Source organism: Pipistrellus hanaki, assembly GCF_964339955.1.
Source record: "Pipistrellus hanaki genome assembly, chromosome: 20".
NCBI classification, from domain to species: Eukaryota; Metazoa; Chordata; class Mammalia; order Chiroptera; family Vespertilionidae; genus Pipistrellus; species Pipistrellus hanaki.
This window is the reverse complement of record NC_140522.1, coordinates 9,627,134-9,646,587: the sequence shown is the minus strand read 5'-3', so window position 1 is coordinate 9,646,587 and position 19,454 is coordinate 9,627,134. Positions and strand designations below refer to the sequence as shown.

Here is a 19,454-nt window from a genome sequence, read left to right as displayed (position 1 = left end):
CGGTTCAGTTCCTGGCCTCCTTGTCCCCCCGGGCATCCATCGGCAGCTGGGAGACCCCAGAAAGAAGCTGCAAAGATGAGGGTCAGGCTCTCCCCACCCCCTCACTGAGCTCTGCTACCGTCTCCTTCGCTGTAGGGACGCCTCTGGCCTGCGAAGTCACGTTAAAGGCACTTACTACTTCTGCCAAAACTGGTGTGGCTCAGTGGATAGAGCGTCGGCCTGCGGACTGAAGGGTCCCAGGTTCGAATCCGGTCAAGGGCATGTACCTTGGTTGCGGGCACATCCCCGGTGGGGGGGTGTGCAAGAGGCAGCTGATCGATGACTCTCTCTCTCATCGATGTTTCTAACTATCTCTCTCCTTTTCTCTCTGTAAAAAATCAATAAAATATATATATATATATATTTTTTTAAAAAGGCACTTACTTCTCCTGAACCAGCAGGACGGGGGTAGGGCCAGGGGGAGGGGGGATCACCTCTGAAGCCTGAGGTTTCGTGGGGCTCTTTCGTGCTGGGAGGTGCTTTGCCTCATTTCTCGAGGCATAATCCCTCTTTTCTTCCCTTCAGTAGCCCGAGAACATTCCTTTGAGGATTAGAAAGCACGGGGCTGAGCTGCCCATGGAGCCCCTGCCAGCACACGTTCAGCGTAGGCACAAGCACAAGGCCACCGACAATCTTTTTCTGTTCTTTTTTTTAAATTTATTTTTCATTGATTTCAGAGAGGAAGGGAGAGGGAGAGAGACGCATCCATGATGAGAGAGACTCATGGATCGACTGCCTCCTGCATGCCCCCCACTGGGGATCGAGCCTGCAACCTGGGCACCAGCCCTTGACCGGAACATAACCCGGGACCCTTCGGTCCGCAGGCCGACGCTCTGTCCGCTGAGGCCAAAGGACAGACAGCTTTGCACAGCGGTCAGGGAGCAATACAAGGAGGCGGTCGGGGGCACACAGATGCAGTAGTGCAGTGTGCTGTGAAGGTGTTTAGATTTCCAAAGGAGCCAGCTTCCTCTGAGTCTGGGGGGAGGGACCATGGGGACCAAGGGGGTGACTAAAAAGCAGGGGTGGGGGTGGGGGTGTGACTGCAAGCTGCCCGCTTCCAGGCCATCCTCTGGCTCTTTTGATGAATTACTATTTAGAGAGAGAGGGGAAATGTTACCAGGTTGTACATTCAAACCAACGCTTTGGCCTGCACGGGCTCTTCCTAAGCGCAGACGCTAAGATGGTAACACTTGGGCTGGAGGGACGTCCCGACCAGCTGGCTGTTGCAAAGAGAGCTGTGTGTCTCATCTTCCCTCTGAGTGGGAACCCGGTCAGAACGCTGGGGGCTGACAAGCCAGCCTTGGACTGCAAGGGCGGGGGGCGGGGGGGTGCCTCTACAGCAGGGGTCTTCAAACTACGGCCCGCGGGCCACATGTGGCCCGCAGAGGAGTCTGATCCGGCCCGCCAGGTTTTTTGGGCAGTGAGCGCAGCCGAGGTGTTACAGTAGGAATTAGTAGTTCATATAGTCCGGCCCTCCAGCTCTCTGAGGGACCGTGATCTGGCCCCCACTTTAAAAAGTTTGAGGACCCCTGCTACAGGTTCAGTTTGCTCTAAGTCCCTCCCACGATGCTAAGGAACCCGGTCTGCTTTCTCATCCTACAAATGTGGTCCGTTACCTTTCCCAGAGCAAAACACTCACTCTGTGTCAAGCCCTCTCCTGGGCCTCATGAGAGTCAGCACGCGGGCCCTGCTGGCTGGTACACCGGATGACCAGAGTGACGCGGGCTCTGGCCTATGGTGGCTTTCATTATTTATTCTTTTAACTATTCTTTTAACTATTTCCCGGCGTATAAGACGACTTTTGAAACGGAAAAAAAGTCAACCGAAAATCAGGGGCAAAAGACCAAAATTACCTGCAGATCTTGCCGGCAAAGTAAGTCTTTTCTTTGAAGTGGGGGGTAGTCTTATACAACGAATATAGGCCTTAAGTTTTAACTGTAAAATTAGGGGGTCGTCTTATACGCCGGAAAATACGGTATTCAAAAGTTTGGGAAACACTGGTGTAGGGCATAGGTGCTATGTTTTAATCACGTTAGTCATCTTCATCCTTCCTTTTCGGCAGATGATGTTGTTGTTGTTGTTGTTGTTGTTGTTATGATTATCATCATCCTGATGGTACTGAGGTGAGGCTCAGAGACGTCAGTACTTTCCTAAGGACACACAGCTGGTAAGAGCTAGTGCCCGGGTGGGGCCCTGGCTCCTTAACCAGCCTCACCACATAGCCTTCTAAGACTCAGTGAAGGGAAGCCAGCCTCCCATGACACAGCCTCTACGACTTCCAGTCTTGGACGTGTCTCCTCCCTCCTCAAAGCTAGTCTGCTCCCAAGCCAGGTGTGTGCTTCCTTCTGGATGTCACCTGCATTGGTGTCCCGGCCTTTGCTCAGTGTGATGCTGTGATGATCTCTGAACGCATAATAATCTGGCCACTCAGTGTGTATCCTATATAATGAAAGGCTAATAGGTAAATTGTCCCCTCGACCAGGAGTTCGGCCAGCAGGCAGGCCGGCCAACCGCCCATGTCCCCTCCCCCTGGCCAGTCTGGATGGACCCCACCCATGCACAAATTCACCCACCGGGCCTCTAATATACACACACACACACACACACACACACACACACACACACACACGCACTGAGTGGCCAGATTATTATGCGTTCAGAAATCATAATATAATCTGGCTACTTGGTGTATATTGGTCTAAGTCCTGCTTCTGGCACAGAGCTCCTAAAACCCTTGGGATTTCCCACGTGATGAGAGCAAAGTGTCTCTTCTTAACATTAGTGAGGTGACTTGGAATGCACCACATAGGATAAAGGGGGGAGTGATTGTATTCATTAGGATGGGTAAAACACTGATCGTCAAGAAAGGGGACCGTGTGGTGACAGTTTTAGGGGGTTGAATGTGTCTGTGTCTTTGAGTTTCTCCTTGAAGATGGTGTCAAGGGCATTACAAATCATAAATTGCTCATGTCAGCACTATTGTAAAGATGCATAGCCTCTCTCATTCATTTCCCCGTGGTCTCCTGTGACGAATCCTACTGGATGGGCTGAAAGAAGTGCAACTCTAAGCAAATATGAACTCGGTTCAAATGTCCATCCCATCAGTCGGCCTCGTGGGTACCGGTGACTCCTGATGGATGCTGGACAGGTTGCCCTGGGGGAGAAGACCCAGGCCTAGGACACTGGGATGATGGATAAAAGGCCATCCATTGAAGTCGCTGCTGATTAAGCAATAAGGTTGACTGTAAAATCAATGTGATGGATGGAAGACCGCGAATGAACTAAGAGAAACGAGTTAGCTGGGTAACCTGGCAATGAACTAGGTTCAAGATAGATGAAATCATTGAAACTGGTTTGGCTCAGTAGATAGAGCACCAGTCTGTGGACTAAAAGGTTCCGGGTTCGATTCCAGTCAAGGGCACGTACCTTGGTTGTGGGCACATCCCCAGTAGGGGGTGTGCAGGAGGCAGCTGATTGATGTTTCCCTCTCATCGATGTTTCTAACTCTCTATCCCTCTCTCTTCCTCTCTGTAAAAAAAATCAATAAAATGTATTTTTTTTAAAAGAAAAGATGGATGAAATCTCTGGAAGATGCTCGGAGGACCACAGGAGAAAGGATACAATTCAGGTTGTTGGCCTTTACTGCAACTCTAAGTGCCCCCTCTCCCTCCCCACCCTACCCCCCAAGAACATGGACACGGTATAACATCAAATGCCCCCAGAGGTCTCTCCAGTTGAGCTTATAATAGTTCAAGTTCACGCTCCCCTCTCTTTTCTTCTTTCTTTTTTTTAAAAAAATATATTTTATTGATTTTTTACAGAGAGGAAGGGAGAGAGATAGAGAGATAGAAACCTCAATGAGAGAGTAACATCGACCAGCTGCCTCTTGCACACTCCCTACCGGGATGTGCCCGCAACCAAGGTACGTGCCCTTGACTGGAATCGAACTTGGGACCCTTCAGTCCGCTGGTTCACTGAGCCAAACCGATTTCAGCTCTGGATCTATTTTGTTGGCCAGTTTATTTTGTCCATTATATTCCACATGTAAATGAGATCATGTGATGGTTGTCTCTCTCTGGCTTATTTCTCATAGCGTAATGTTTCTTATGAACACTATGGCTGATTCATTAGCTCATAGACAGTGTGGCTCATCAGAGTGGGTGTGTTGTCATAGCAACGGCAGGCTATATTTTAATAATATACCTAAGGTTTCCCCAATTTGTGTTCTCTCAGCATGGAGATTCTTTGCAAACCTGTGTTTATTATTTAGGTTTAATTAAATTGAAAGGAAAAAAATACCATTTACCCGGTCTAGGACTTAGAATTGCCTATTAAGTTTGTGTGAAAGTGCATTAGCAAATAATGGATAAATTTTTTAAGATTCCTGAAATTAAAGACCGCATAAAAATGGATATAATTGACTCTTGGATTATATATGCTTCCTCTCCCTGACCCTCTTCTCCATTTGCTTGAAGTACTGACTTACTTAAATCCAGGGGTTTTCAGTATAATATTTTTACTCAAGTATAACATACAGACTGAAAAGTTGCATAAATCATAAGTGGGCAGCTCACATTTTTGCAAAATGTACAGTCTTGTAATTAACATGCAGCTCAAAGAATAAAACATAACTTTTTTAAAAATATATTTTCTTGATTTTTTTTTTTTTTTTTACAGAGAGGAAGGGAGAGGGATAGAGAGTTAGAAACATTGATGAGAGAGAAACATGGATCAGCTGCCTCCTGCACACTCCCCACTGGGGATGTGTCTGCAACCAAGGTACATGTCCTTGACCGGAATCGAACCTGGGACTCTTGCATCTGTAGGCCGATGCTCTATCCACTGAGCAAACTGGTTAGGGCCTTTTGTGCGCTTTGATAGCTCCTGTTTATTATAAGGAAAAAAGAATTGACATTTTTGGGTCATTTTGCTCCTTGCCATCTGCCACAGAAACATTGGCGTGGGGATGAAGCAGGCACAATGTCAAGTTGGCACCATTTAGCGTGGGATTATTTTTTAATGCGACACATCCAAAGCCTGTATCTCGTTTTCAGTGGCCACGTTTTCTTGCTAAAAGTCTGCCTTTGGTCTCTTTGGCCTTTTTTTTAAACCCCTGTGGCTTTGTTCCTATGGGGTTTCCATTTGGGTTTCCATTGATCAGAATGTCAAATCAGCCGAACCGGTTTGGTTCAGTGGATAGAGCGTCGGTCTGCGGACTGAAGGGTCCCAGGTTTGATTCCAGTCAAGGGCATGTACCTTGGTTGCGGGCACATCCCCAGTAGGGAGTGTGCAGGAGGCAGCTGGTAGATGTTTATCTCTCTCATCGATGTTTCTAGCTCTCTATCCCTCTCCCTTCCTCTCTGTAAACAATCAATAAAAACATATTTTTTTAAAAAAGAAGAAGAAGAAGAAGGCGGTCTTCTGCAAGCCATGAAGAGAGCCCTCACTCCTCACTAGGAATCAGAGTTTCCAGCACCTTGATAGTAGACTTCCAGCCTCCGGAATTATGAGAAAGCAAATTTTACTTAAGGGACAGATCCTCACGGTGATTTAAAGATGCAGCAGCAGTCACTGCTATTGCCTATAAAAAAAGAAACCATGATTTAGATGCCGATGAGAATGTACTCATGACAAGACGTCAAAGTAACTAGTCAGAAGAACAACAAAAATGTTTTATACGGTTTTCCCGGTGGTTCCCGATACCGGCTGCGCTGTGGATAGCGGTTGGAGGGACATCTCCATTCTTGTTTGCAGAGCCCGCGGGTAAACTTCGGCTGCTGGTTTGCTTTTCCGTGGGCTAGAGTGTTTCCAGAAAGCGTGTGTTCCCGCTCCCGCGGTAAATGCAGGCATCTTCTGCCAAACCGACGTTACTAAACAGTGTTCGGCAGACGTGGACGTTGGACCAGCCCCAGAGGAAATTCCATTTGGCTTTGGAGGGTTATTAGAACCTTTTCGAGATCGAGTTTCCCTTTTCGAGTATCACTGATGACATCTTATTTCTCAAAGAATGACTTTGTCATTGCCTTTCACCTCTGGGCTGTCACTTGTTCACAGAGCCCTGGCCTGAGGCCAAGGGGTGAAGGCGCCATGAAATGCCGTCTGGTTGGGTGGGGCCACATCCGTCACAGAGGACAGACGCTGCCTGCACCCAGGACAGGTTGCCGAGGGCCTTTGCCTGGATGCCTCGCTGTCCATCACAGCAGGTGTGACTGCCGACCCCAACGCCGTGGACCCTTCTGCCGTTCCTTTGTCACACTCCCAACCTCTCTCCTCCTGTTTGGCCCATGTACATGTTTATTGTCATGGCTTCTTCCCCTGTGATCCTTCCCTCCACTGCTGCTTCTAAAATCAGTGGAGTTAAAATGAGTGCAGTTGTGCCCAGCCTGTGTGGCTCAGTGATCGAGCATTGTCCTTGGACCCAGAAGTTCAAGGTTCCATCCCTGGTCAGGGCACATGCCTGGGTTGCAGACTCGATCGCCAGTAGGGGGCGTGCAGGAGGAAACCGGGCAGCCAATCAATGTTCAATGTTCTTTCTCGTCATCTCCCTCTCTCTCTCTCTCTCTCTCTCTCTCTCTCTCTCTCTCTCCCTTCCTCTCTCTGAGATCAGTAAAAACATACTTAAAAAAATAAAATAAAATGAGTACAATTGAACTTTGCAAAACTGAAAGTTCATTCCACAATTTTTCACCCCGGTGTAGAATGACAATTTGAGATTATAAAGCACTGGGAAAACAGAAGTTAGAGGGCTCAGGTGATAGGGGTAGCTGTTTGGATTCAGTGTGACATTTAATGAACAGATAACCTGCAGTTGAAGAGCTGAATAAATGAGCCCGAATTTTTTAAAGATAATGTGACTTTAAAAAAAGAATGTTTTTATTGATTTTTAGAGAGAGGGGATAGGAGAGGGATAGAGATAGAAACCTCAATTGGCTGCCTCCTGCATGCCCCCTACTCGGAATCGAGCCCACAACCTAGGCATGTGCCCTAACCAGGAATAGAGCAGGTGACCTCTTGGTTCATGGGTCAGTGTTCACTGAGCCATACTACCTGGGCAAAGATAGTGTGACATTTTGCACAGATAGGAGACTTGCTTGATCAGACCAGTCATTTGAAGGAGTTTGTAAATAGGGCAGACACCCCCATCCCCTTTTCCAACCACGGATCACTGTGACTGTACCTACTAAAATAATGTTTCTTATGATAAATATTGGGAGAGTGGGTTTTGAGCTATTTTTCTAGCCAGAGAGTGACTGGGTCCTCCTGAAACAGAACTGTGAGACTGTGATCGGATTCTCAGCCAAGACAGTTAAATCAGAAGTGATTTTGGCTTTTGTCTCTATAACCCACCAGAATTGCACTTATTTTTCAACTAGAGGCTCCATGCACAAAGATTCATGCAAGAATGGACCTTCCTTCCCCTGGCTGTTGGCACAGCCTTTGGTTTGGCTCAGAGCTGCCTTTCTGCCTTCCCACACACCCTAGAGGCCCAGAGCGACTGAAGCATTGTGTTTATGCAAATTAACCCGCCATCTTTGTTGGGTTAATTTGCATACTCACTCCTGATTGGTTGTTGGACGTCGCAGAGGTACGGTCAATTTTGCATCTAACTCTTTTCTTAGTGTAGATGCTCACTGTGTCCGTCTAAACTAGGTGTTTCTTAGGCAACATTTTTGTGGCACCTCCTCTTCCCTAAAGCCTGTTAGGATTCAGTGTCTGCTTCAATGGAGGCAATCAGGAGACAGGTCATTGGAAGTTTCTGAAAATTTCTGGGACAGCACATCCACCATTTCAGCTCTAGAGAAGTTCATGCTCTAGAACACATGTGTCAAACACAAGGCCCGCGGGCCAAATCCAGCCCGCCAGGCCTTGCAATGTGGCCCTCACCACGCTGTCATCACTGCACTCCGCTGTCAGTTTATGACATTGTCAGTTTATGACTGTTCAGTAAACCATTCGGCCCGCGATTTAGGCTGGATTTTAGATTTTGGCCCCTTCTCTGATTGAGTTCGACACCCCTACTCTAGAACGAAGAGGAATTCAGTGGTTTCTTTCTGGTTACAGTGACTTTCCTCCCTGGTCCTCATCTTTACAGCTGAGATTTTTTTTCTGTTTTGACAAGAGAAGACAAACTACCGAGAACATTGAGGAATGCATGTTAATCACATTTACTCCTTTAAATGTGGGGAAAGAGCCAGCTGGCATGACTTAGTGGTTGAGCATTGACCCATGAACCAAATGGTCCCCAGTTGGATTCCGGGTCAGGGCACATGTGTACATTGCGGGTTCGCTCCCCAGTAGGGAATGTACAGGAGGCAACCTATCAATGGTTCTCTCTCATCATTGATGTTTGTCTCTCTGTCTGTCTCCCTTCCTCTCTGAAATCAGTAAAATATATATATTTTTTAAAGAAACGGTGGAGCCTTTTACTGGTCTCTCCTGTAGTTGGTGCCCTCACTGTGTAATTTATGGCTGTCGTAATTGGCCTGCAACTCCTGCCATGGTTTATGGATCTTAAAAGACTCTGCCTCCACCTGCTAGGCATCGTACACTAGTAATGTTATTAGTTTGTACATCGGGAATTATATCCGCCCCCTCAGTTTCCAGCCTCCCCATGCTCCCTGATTACCATATACAGTGCTCTTTGTCACTTTTGAGGGGAACTGCCTCTTGTACATGTTCAGATATTAGAAGGAAAAACTGAGCTTGGATGTTAAAGAATAAAACATACCGGTGTATGGGGAAATTTTCCTCATGGTGGGCACAGTAAATGAAAATGTAGCCTTCATAGAATGAATCCATATTGTGTAGAAGAGTGCCATAAAATTGTTTCTTTCTCTATCGCCAGTTAAATAGTGAGTTAAGTCTGTAATGCTTCCAATAAATTGGTGTTCTGTAAATTAGGTGACCTTATACTTTGTCTATTCGTATTTCAAATTACTTTCTTTTTTTGTTATATAGATAGATCTACCTCAACATCGATAATCATTTTCTTTATCACTCTATATTTTTCCATCTTTTTACAATGCACAAGACAGCTTACATTTGTTAAAAGAGTTCTTTGTGAACTTCTAATACATATATGCATAACCCTAGGGCACAGACAATTGGGTAGAGGGGGGGGCGAGGCTAGAGGGGGTCAATTGGGGGAGGGGATAGGGGACTTATGTAATACTTCCAACAATAAATATTTTTTTAAATAAAAAACAAAAACAGCTGCTTATAAAATTTTTGATTCATGCAGGGAAGGTCAACATGGTGAAGATTTGTGCAAAAAAGAGAAGTCTTATTTGTATGGTTCTGTTTTGTGGTGGGCACTATGAAACTACGAATAATTCTATTTGTTCTCAAGTCTATGTAAATCAAATCCTACGGTTACCCTGTCACAAACATCACCGACTAACCTTGCTCCTGAAATGTATTCCAGACCATTCTCCCAGCATGAATGGGCTTGAAGTCCCTCATTCATTTTCTCAGCAGCAACGATGGCAGGAGACGGGCTCTAAACATGAGAGAAAAACAGAGCTGAGACAGGCTGAAGCCTGTGTCAGAGAATATTCTATATGGAAAACAAATATGTCCCCTTTATCCCCCTTTTAAAATATTTCTTTTAAATGGTTATGTTTTTCAACTCCAGTTGACATTCAATATTATTTTGTATTAATTTCGTGTCCAGTGTCCAGCTTAGTGCTTAGATAATCCTATACTTTACAAAGCATCCCCTCCTATATTTCCAGTACCCACCTGGCACCGTACATAGTTATTACAGTACTAGAGTCCCAATGCACGAAATTCGTGCACTGGGGAGGGTGTCCCTCAGCCCAGCCTGCACCCTCTCCAATCTGAGACCCCTCAGGGGATGGCCAACTGCAGGGTTAGGCCCGATCCACCTGCCATGCAACATTCCTTTCACAATCCGGGACCACTGGCTCCTAACCGCTCACCTGCCTGCCTGATTGCCCCCTAACTGCTCCCTTGCTGGCCTGATTGACACCTATCTGCTCCTCTCCCAGCTTGATTGCCCCCAACTACTCTCCCCTGGTGGCCTGATCACCCCCAAGGCTTTTATTAGTATAGGTTATTGACTATATTTCCTGTCTGTGCTTTGCCCGCCTGAGGACACGGTTTTCCTGAGGGCGAAGTCAGGAATGACCTGAGCCGGTCTGACTGAGGGCGGACGGATGGGCGGCAGACCGCAGGTTGAAATGCTAAACCTTTATCTCTCCCTGCGACAGCACCAACGCAGCAGCAGGGACACACCATCCCTGTCATTACCAACGTTTCAGTCCTTGGAATTAACAGTGGCACCAGGTTCATTCTGACCTTGGCACCAAGCAGTAGCTGCTTTGCAGGACTTCGCTCGTGGAAATGTTTTCGAAGCATATTCTTTATGTGCCAACAGAGGGAAATGGATATACAGATTAATCCTAAGAAGAGAGTGGATGTGAAAGAGCTCAGGCAGCCCGCCAGTGTGGCTCAGTGGTTGAGCGCTGACCTATGAACCAGGAGGTCATGGTCCCATTCCTGGTCAGGGCACATGCCTGGGTTTGGGCTCGGTCAATGATTCCCTGTCCTCATTGATGTTTCTCTCTCTCTCCCTCTCCTTTCCTCTCTCAAATATATATATATATATATATATATATATATATATATATATATATATATATATATATTGTGTGTATATATATATATATATATATATATATATATTTAGTTGAAGCAGAGAACGAGGAAAGACACAGTTTTTAGGATATCTCGCCTTGTTTCCCTCTGCTGAGTACCAGCACTGTAAGGTTTTGTTGTTGTTCTGTTTCCAGTTGGCCAGAGTCTATCTTTATCTGGGCAGTTACTTTAATAATGTGTACTATTATTCCTAGGAAACTACGTCAGGCTTTTTAACACTCTAGCAAAGGTATAGAACTGTGGTCGGCAACCTGCGGCTCTCGAGCCACATGCAGCTCTCTGGCCCCTTGAGTGTGGCTCTTCTACAAAACACCACGGCCTGGGTGAGGCTGCGTTGAAGAAGTGGCGTTAGAGGAAGTTTAAGTTTAAGAAATGGGGCTCTCCAAAGAAATGTCGGTCGTTGTCCTGTTGATGTTTGGCTCCGTGGACTAACGAGTTTGCCGACCACTGGTCTAGGGCAGATTTGAGGAGCCTTCTGCAGGGCGCCGGGCTTGTGCTGTGGATGAGATTGTATCTCTCTGAGCTCAAAACAGGAGAAGGGCAGCCGACATCAAGGTTTGTGGGGCTCCCATCAATCCACGGAGCTCTGAAGGGGATGCTGATGTATTTTAGGGGCTACTGTTTATCTTCATCTCCCAGGAAACACGACGGACCACGGTAGAGAGAGCGGAATGGATATCTGCTCTTCAAAGCAGACGGGATTGTGTCTTATATCATTTTATAGTATTAAAGGGAAGGGCATTAAATGTCAGAGTGGGGCATATCTATTTTGGTCTGCTGCCTGGGCACCGCTCAGAAACTCTTATGCTGATGTTTGTCCCTCTAAGAGCGTTTGAGGGGATTTTAAATTCTGGCACAGCGAGATACTCATCGCCCTGTGGGGACTGTGGTAGACATTGTTTTAGATGGCGCATGTTCCCGCGGCAATGCCATAAATAACGTCTAAACAGGGTGAGCAGACATGGTACGGACGACCGGGTTTATGAAAACTGTTGGCGTAGGTCATTATAAGGTGCTCATTAAAATGCAAATGCTCACTTGATTAATTAGAAAATTAATGTGCGTGCCAGGGGTCGAGAATTAAAATCAGAGAATAATTATGTTTCCACACTTTAAAAGGTGTTTATTTACTGACACGGATGGGACACTCGTTGCCACTGCAGGTGGTCAGCTTTCCCCGCTTTCCAGGCTCCTGTTGTTAACCCTCCATCGACTTGAGGATTCACCCAACACCCCAGATTCCCCATGACATTTTTAAAAAAATATTTTTTTATTGATTTCTTACAGAGCAGAAGGGAGAGGGATAGAGAGCCAGAAACATCCATGAGAGAGAAACATCGACCAGTTGCCTCCTGCACACCCCCTGCCAGGGATGTGCCCACAACCAAGGTATATGCCCTTGACTGGAATCGAACCTGGGACCTTTCAGTCCGCAGGCCAATGCTCTCTCTATCCACTGAGCCAAACCGGTTTCGGCCCCCATGACTTTTAATCGTCTTCCCTCCATCCCATCTTAGTCACTCCCAGCCACGATTACACCTTCGATGTTGTTATTAGCAGGACAGTGTTGGATCTACTCAGCTTTCAGCTCATGGGCAACATAACATGACTGTGATTTTATTGTTCCTTCTGCCCACAAGCCTGTGCATCTCTACTTAATTAGGTCTTTGATCTGTTATATACAAGGGAATGTTACTCAGCCATGAAAAAAAAATAAAGTCTTACCATTTGCAACGATGTGGATGGACCGAGAGGGTATTGTGCCAAGTGAAATAAGCCAGGATAGAGGAAGGCAGATACCATACGATTTCACTTTTGTGTGGAACTCTATAAAACTAAGAAACAGATCATAGACATGGAGAATAAACCTGATAATTGCCAGATGGGATAGGGGTTGAGGAACTGGGTGAAAAAGATGAAGGGCCGAAACCGGTTTGGTTCAGTGGTAGAGCGTCGGTCTGCGGACTGAAAGGTCCCGGGTTCGATTCCGGTCAAGGGCATATACCTTGGTTGTGGACACATCCCCAGTAGGGGGTGTGCAAGAGGCAGCTGATCGATGATTCTCTCTCATTGATGTTTCTAACTCTCTATTCCTCTCTCTTCCTCTCTGTAAAAAATCAATAAAATATATAAAAAAAAAAAAAAATGAAGGGATTGCCCTAGCTGGTTTTGCTCAGTGGATAGAGCACAGACTGCAAACTGAAGGGTCCCGGGTTTGATTCCAGTCAAGGGCACAGGCCCGGGTGTCAGGCCCCATCCCCAGTGGGGGTCGTGCAGGAGGCAGTCAATCCATGATTCTCTTTCATCATTGATGTTTCTATCTCTCCCTCTCCCTTCCTCTCTGAAATCAATAAAAATATATATTTTTAAAAATAAAATACATAGCAGACAACATGTCTCCTTTAACCGCTTCTGAAGGCAGCCTCCTCTTCAAACCAAAGCATATCCCCAGTAACCATGACTTGGGAACAGCCTGTGTCCTTCCCAGATGATTACATAAAGGCGTGGCACATATATACGATGGGACACTACTCAGCCATAAAAAAAATGATGACATAAGTAATATTGGATTCTCTAGTGTTGGTGAGATTCTGCCCTCCTCACGATGTCCAAAATGCTAGAGCTAAGAGGAAAGTAGGCCGAAACCGGTTTGGCTCAGTGGTAGAGCGTTGGTCTGCGGACTGAAAGGTCCCAGGTTCGATTCCGGTCAAGGGCATGTACATTGGCTGTAGGCACATCCCCAGTAGAGGGTGTGCAGGAGGCAGCTGATCAATCATTCTCTCTCATTGATGTTTCTAGCTCTCTATATCTCTCCCTTCCTCTCTGTAAAAAATCAATAAAATATATTTTAAAAAAATAAAAAAATAAATAAAAAAGAAAAAAAAGAAAGATATCTTAGCTCTAGCCGGTTTGGCTCAGTGGATACAGATTCGGCTGTGGACTGAAGGATGCAGGCTGATTCCGGTCAAGGGCATGTCATTTGGTTGCAGCCTCCTGCCAGGCCCAGGCCCTGGTTGGGGCTCATGCAGGAGGCACCTAATCGATGTGTTTCTGCCACATCGATGTTTCTCTCTGTCTTTCCCTCTCCCTTCCACTCTCTCTAAAAATCAATGAAAAAAATATCCTTGGGTGAGGATTAATAACCAACCAATCAATCAGTAAATGGATGACTTTTTAAGGAGAAAAAAACGATTTTTTAAATAGATATTTTGATTGACGGGGAGAGAGAGAGAGAGAGAGAGAGAGAGAGAGAGAGAGAGAGAGAGAGAGAGGGGGGGGACATCAATATGAGAGTGGAACATGGATGGACTGCCTCCTTCGTGATGGGTAGACCAGGAACCGAACTAGCAGCCTTCCAGTGCCTGGGCCGATGCCCTGCCAGCTGAGCCCCACCAGCCAGGGCCTGGCTGCTTTTGATGAGAAGGAAGAAGAGCTAGCTCATCTGGAAGTCTCGAGGCAGCGGTTGAATTATGGAGCCGGCTCTCCTGGACACGGTGTGGGCGTTGGAAGTCTGAGTTGAGGAATGGAGGAGCAGGGAGGGCTGGGGCATCTGCCCCAGAGCAGCCCTTCTCGGGCTGTGAGGGAAGGAATGGTTGCCCAGAGGGTTCTCCTGGCATCCAAGTATCTTCTCACACACACCCCCCGCTCCTCTCCGCAGTCCCAGCAGAGGTGCATCGTGGTCTTCGCCCTGGTCTGCTGCTTCGCCATCCTCGTGGCCTTGATCTTCTCGGCCGTGGACATCATGGGAGAGGAGGAGGACGGTCTCTCGGAAAAGAATTGCCAAAATAAATGTCGGTAAGAGGTAACAAACAAACATTCTCTCTCGGGAAGGGGTGGGGGGCGGGGGGGCGAGAGAGCCGGGGGGCCCCGGGCAGTGGAGAGAGGTCACCCCCAGCCGCACATGGTCCCCGGATTTCTCCTCTGGGTCCGCCGAGACTCTTACTTGACAAGGAAATAAAAGGGAGTCGTGATGTTATTCAGTTTGAGGTTTGGGCAGATCCTGGACAGGGGGGCGGGGGACAGAATGACAGTCTGCACCTGTCCGCGTTTCTGTTTTTGTTTTTGTTTTAAAATATATTTTATTGATTTTTTTACAGAGAGGAAGGGAGAGGGATAGAGAGCCAGAAACATCGATGAGAGAGAAACATCAATCAGCTGCCTCCTGCACACCCCCCACTGGGGATGTGCCCGCACCCAAGGTACATGCCCTTGACTGGAATCGAACCTGGGACCCTTCAGTCCGCAGGCCGACGCTCTATCCACTGAGCCAAAGCGGTTTCAGCCAGTCCGCATTTCTGAAGGCCTCTGCTTAGTGAGGTCTGTTCCGTAATGGCCAAAAATGAGGACCCCGAATGGACAGGGGGCAATGTGCTAATTGTCCCATCAAATGGAAGTTAAAAAAAAAAAAATACATCATCTCATGACCGATAGGTGTGGCTCAGTGGTTGAGCATCAACCTATGAACCAGGAGGTCACAATTTGATTCCTAGTCAAGGGCACATGCCCGGGTTGTGGTCTCGATCCCCAGCAGGGGGCGTGCAGGAGGCAGCCCGTCAGTGATTCTCATCATGGATGTTTCTCTCTTTCCCCTCTCTCCCTTCCTCTCTGAAATCAATAAAAATACACATTTTTTTAAAAAACCGAAGGCAACCACAAAATGACAGGTTCCTATGAATTAGCGCTGTTAATGAATTTTAATTATCCTTTTCTCCCGTGGGAAGCACCGGTCTGAGTGCCTCTCCTTTCTGGCTTAAAATCAGCCACCCAGTGACGTGCGTGAGTTTTTATTCTTGACTTTCCTGCCTCGAGGGTCGAACGTCTGGCGCCCACATACACAAAAAAAAATGTCTGGAAAAGATGATTGGAGTTTGATTTCTTTGTAGCTCATGATATATTAGGGTCTAGTTACCAGGCAACTGCGTTATATGGAGAAAGAACAAAGGGTACAGGAGAGAAGTCAGTACATGTTATAGATTTATTCCTTCGTGTTCAGAAGGCGTCCCTCAGTATATTCACTTCCCAGACTGGGTCTGGGAGAAAAATGATATTGGGATCATAAAAGCGATAGAACAGTAGTGATTATCACTCCCTTCTCCCTGGAAGCTCCCAAAGCAATGTGGACAGGGGACCAGTGGCTCTCTCACTTCACCCTACAATGAATACTGCTGGTGCCCTAGCTGGTGTGGCTCAGTGGCTAGAGCTTCAGCCTGTGGAGTGAAGGATCCTGGGTTCGATTCCCGTCAAGGGCACATGCCCAGGTTGTGGGCTTGGTCCCCAGGAGCGGGTGTGCAGGAGGCAGCCAATCAATGATTTTCTCTCCTTGTTGATGTTTCTCTCTCTCTCTCACCCTCCGAAATCAATAAAAATATATTTATATAAAAAAAAAGGCCTACCAAGCAATATGTAAAATATGAATCCTCTCCCTTTCCTTTCAGAATCAGAATCCCCCTCCTCCCTTCACAGCTGACTTTTATTTTTATATATATATATATATAATTGATTTTTTTACAGAGAAGAAAGGAAAGGGATGGAGAGCTAGAAACATCGATGAGAAACATCGATCAGCTGCCTCCTGCACACCCCCTACTGGGGATGTGCCCGCAACCCAGGTACATGCCCTTGACCGGAATGGAACCTGGGACCTTTCAGTCCGCAGGCCAATGCTCTATCCACTGAGCCACACCAGTTTCGGTACACAGCTGACTTTCTCTTCCTCCCAAGTCCTCTTCACTTCTCCCGAATCACCTTCCTCCTGATTGTAGCTGTGGGGTAGACAAGCACCAAGCACCTGAGAAGGGGGGGTATTTATTCGGAGCTTGCTATCACAAGGCGGTCAGCCACTGCCCCCTGCATCTGGCACAGTCCCAAAGGCAGGCAGGGGAGGGGGAGACCCTGGTGGCAGCAGAAAGGAAAGGTTCGGGTGCCCCGATGGGAGGCTGTTGGTGGGAGGAAGCGGGAGGCCTGCCCACTCGCAGCAGCATGGCATCCTGGGTGTTTGACTCTGGTTGGTCCTAGGTCGGAAGTAGGAGTGGAAATTAGGGAAGCCGGCACTTGCTCAGCAAGCCAGGGCCATCTGGGTGCTCGAAGTCACGGCTCAGCCCCCTAGAGCAGTGTTTCCCAAAGTGTGGTACGCGTCCCCCCAGGGGTACGGGAAGAGTCTGGTGGGGGTACACCTTGCACCGGAGTTTGGTGGGGATAGGCACTGCACTGTGCTTAGCGGCGCCTAATTCTACGTTCTCATGAGTACGAGGGGTACTCGGCGTTACAAAAATTATAGAAGGGGGACACACATGTCAAAAGTTTGGGAAACACTGCCCTAGAGGACGGCGAGGGAAAGCAAAGCCTGACTCGGAGCAGGCTGGCTTTTCTGGGCTGGTGGTTGTCTGTCAGAGGTTGGCTTCCTGGACAAGTTGCTTTACTTTGTGGTCAGAGTCCTGTTTTCTATGCACTGGAGGCCCGGCGCATGAAATTTGTGCAAGGGGCTCGGCCCTCGTAGGCCCGGCTTCATCGGGAAGGCCGTCCGGACGGTCGCTCGGCTGTCCGGTCTCATTAGCATATGACGCTTTTATTATGCTGGATGGTCCGGTCCATCGGCACCTGCAGCCTTGCAGTTTCTGGAAGAGCCTCCTGGGCCCCAGGCCCTCCTTCTGTTTTCGTGTTCAGTGTTTTCGTTTTCTTGTTACCCCGTCGCTCCCTCCGGTAGTGTCCTCCGTCCTCCTGGGTCCCTTGCCTCCCGGGAGCTTTGGCTTCAGCCCCCGCTGCCAGTTCACAGACTGGCCGACTCCTGGCTCCACCCATCCTCTCTGGGGGCAGCCTGGCCATCGCTCCAGCCCCTGCACAGAGGAGAGCGAGTTTCTCTGTTCTGCAGTCCTAGGACCTGTTTGGCAGGCATGCCCCTGGGAAGAGAGGGGACATGATTTGGGGGTGCACCCCAGGGCGTATGCCTACAAGGCGATAGACCAGGAGAGGACTCGCCCACCTGAAGATGTTCTGCCCAGCCTGCCAGACCCAACACAGCCCTCTGTGCAGAATGCCATCCACCGCCCACCCTTTTCCTGGCCCTGATGTCCCCAGGATCCACCTCAAGGTGGCGCCAGTGAGCAGGTGCTGATCAGCTTCCAGTTACCCTCTCCTTGGCCTCCTGGCTTTCTGGTTTTTGTTGTTTGTTTGTTTGTTTGTTTGTTTCTTAATATATTTTTTATGGAGAGGAAGAGAGAGGGATAGAGAGTTAGAAACATCTGATGAGAGAGAATCATTGATCAGCTGCCTCTTGCACACCCCTCACCGGGGATGTGCCCGCAAACAAGGCACATGCCCTTGACTGGAATCAAACCCGGGACTTTTCCGTCCGCAGGCCGATGCTCCATCCACTGAGCCACACCAGTTTCGGCACCTCCGGGCTTTCTGTTCCTGCCTTTCTCCTTAAGGTGTCCTGATCATAGAGTGTGCCGCCCGCCCTCTGAGATCTGATATCGGTGAAGCTACAATTACACTCCCTCTGGGTTTGCAGCTCTTCCCACTCTCGGGACCCGAAAGGATATAAACTCTGTCAATGGCTTCTCTCTGTTTTGACAGCCTCTCCCCAAGGTTTCTCACCCTGGGCTCGCTCTCTGAAATACATTAATTCAACTTATCTCTGCTACTCCCAAGTCACACCACCAGCTCAGTCTTTCCCCGACATTTATGTCTTTCTAAAAAAAACTACCTTCTGCCCAGCCGGTGTGGTTCAGTGGTTGCGCTTCGAGCCAAGGGTCAAGAGGCCACTGGTTCAATCCCCCCTGATCGGGGCACATGCCCAGGTTGTGGGCTCGATCTTTAGTGTGGGGCGTGCAGGAGGCAGCTGATTGATGATTCTCTTTCATCCTTGATGTTTCTTTCCCTCTTCCTTCCTCTCCAAAATCAATTTTAAAAAATAAAGTAAAATAAAACTGGCAGGTGAGAGTGTACTGAAGCGCAGGGTATTTGCATAATCTCAAGATCTATCCGTATAAAGTACTTTTTAGTTACAACAGGGAAGCCGTGCCCACAACCTGTGCATGTGCTCTGACCAAGAATCAAACCAGTGACCTCTTGGTTCATGGGTCGATGCTCAACCACTGAGCCACACCACTCAGGCCAATAATGTTTAATGGGCAATAATTTCCATGTAAAAACAAGTATCTACTACAGGAATAATACTGTTCGTTGAGATACTGTGTGTTTTCCAGATCAGTGTATTATCCCTCCATGAGGGAAATGCACTTTTTGGGAAATAATGGGATTATAAGAGTGGAGGGTGAAGTTAATAGATTATTTACTTACAGACTATCCTATGAAAACTAGTTAGAAAAAGAAAGCTGCTGAAGAATTGCTAAAATGAAATAGTATAACTAACGTGATTTTTTTTTTCCCTAACATTGCATGAATAACTTTTCCTAATAATGGGGAATGGACGACAAAAGCTTAATTTTACATGAAGGAAAACAGAAGTCCTCAAACATTTAAACTCAGATATGTATATTCTTCCCAACTGTATTCTCACATGAAATGACACGTATGAGCGTATCTCCCCATTGACCCAAGTAAAATTCAAATTTCCTGAATTACGAGATACTTGATTAGCTTAGTACCCTGAAAGTATTATTTCTATTCCCATAGCTAAAATCTCAAAGGTTATTAGCTTTCTTAATATATTTTTAAAATTGATTTCAGAGAGGAAGGGAGAGAGAGAGAAACATCAGTGATGAGAAAGAATC

The 19,454-nt window shown here is 47.3% G+C and overlaps 1 protein-coding gene across 3 annotated transcripts in view; it reads left to right on the top strand.

Moving 5' to 3' along the window:
* Positions 1–19,454, top strand: part of PLD5 (phospholipase D family member 5) — a 122,469-nt gene that overhangs the window by 39,319 nt on the left and 63,696 nt on the right. For 2 of the 3 annotated variants that reach the window (XM_084868901.1, XM_084868902.1), the window contains exon 2: positions 14,378–14,514. In XM_084868901.1, the coding sequence (XP_084725027.1) occupies positions 14,378–14,514 (137 nt within the window). Of the gene's footprint in view, positions 1–14,377; positions 14,522–19,454 lie in introns of those variants that run through there. The other variant, XM_084868903.1, reaches the window with a different exon arrangement.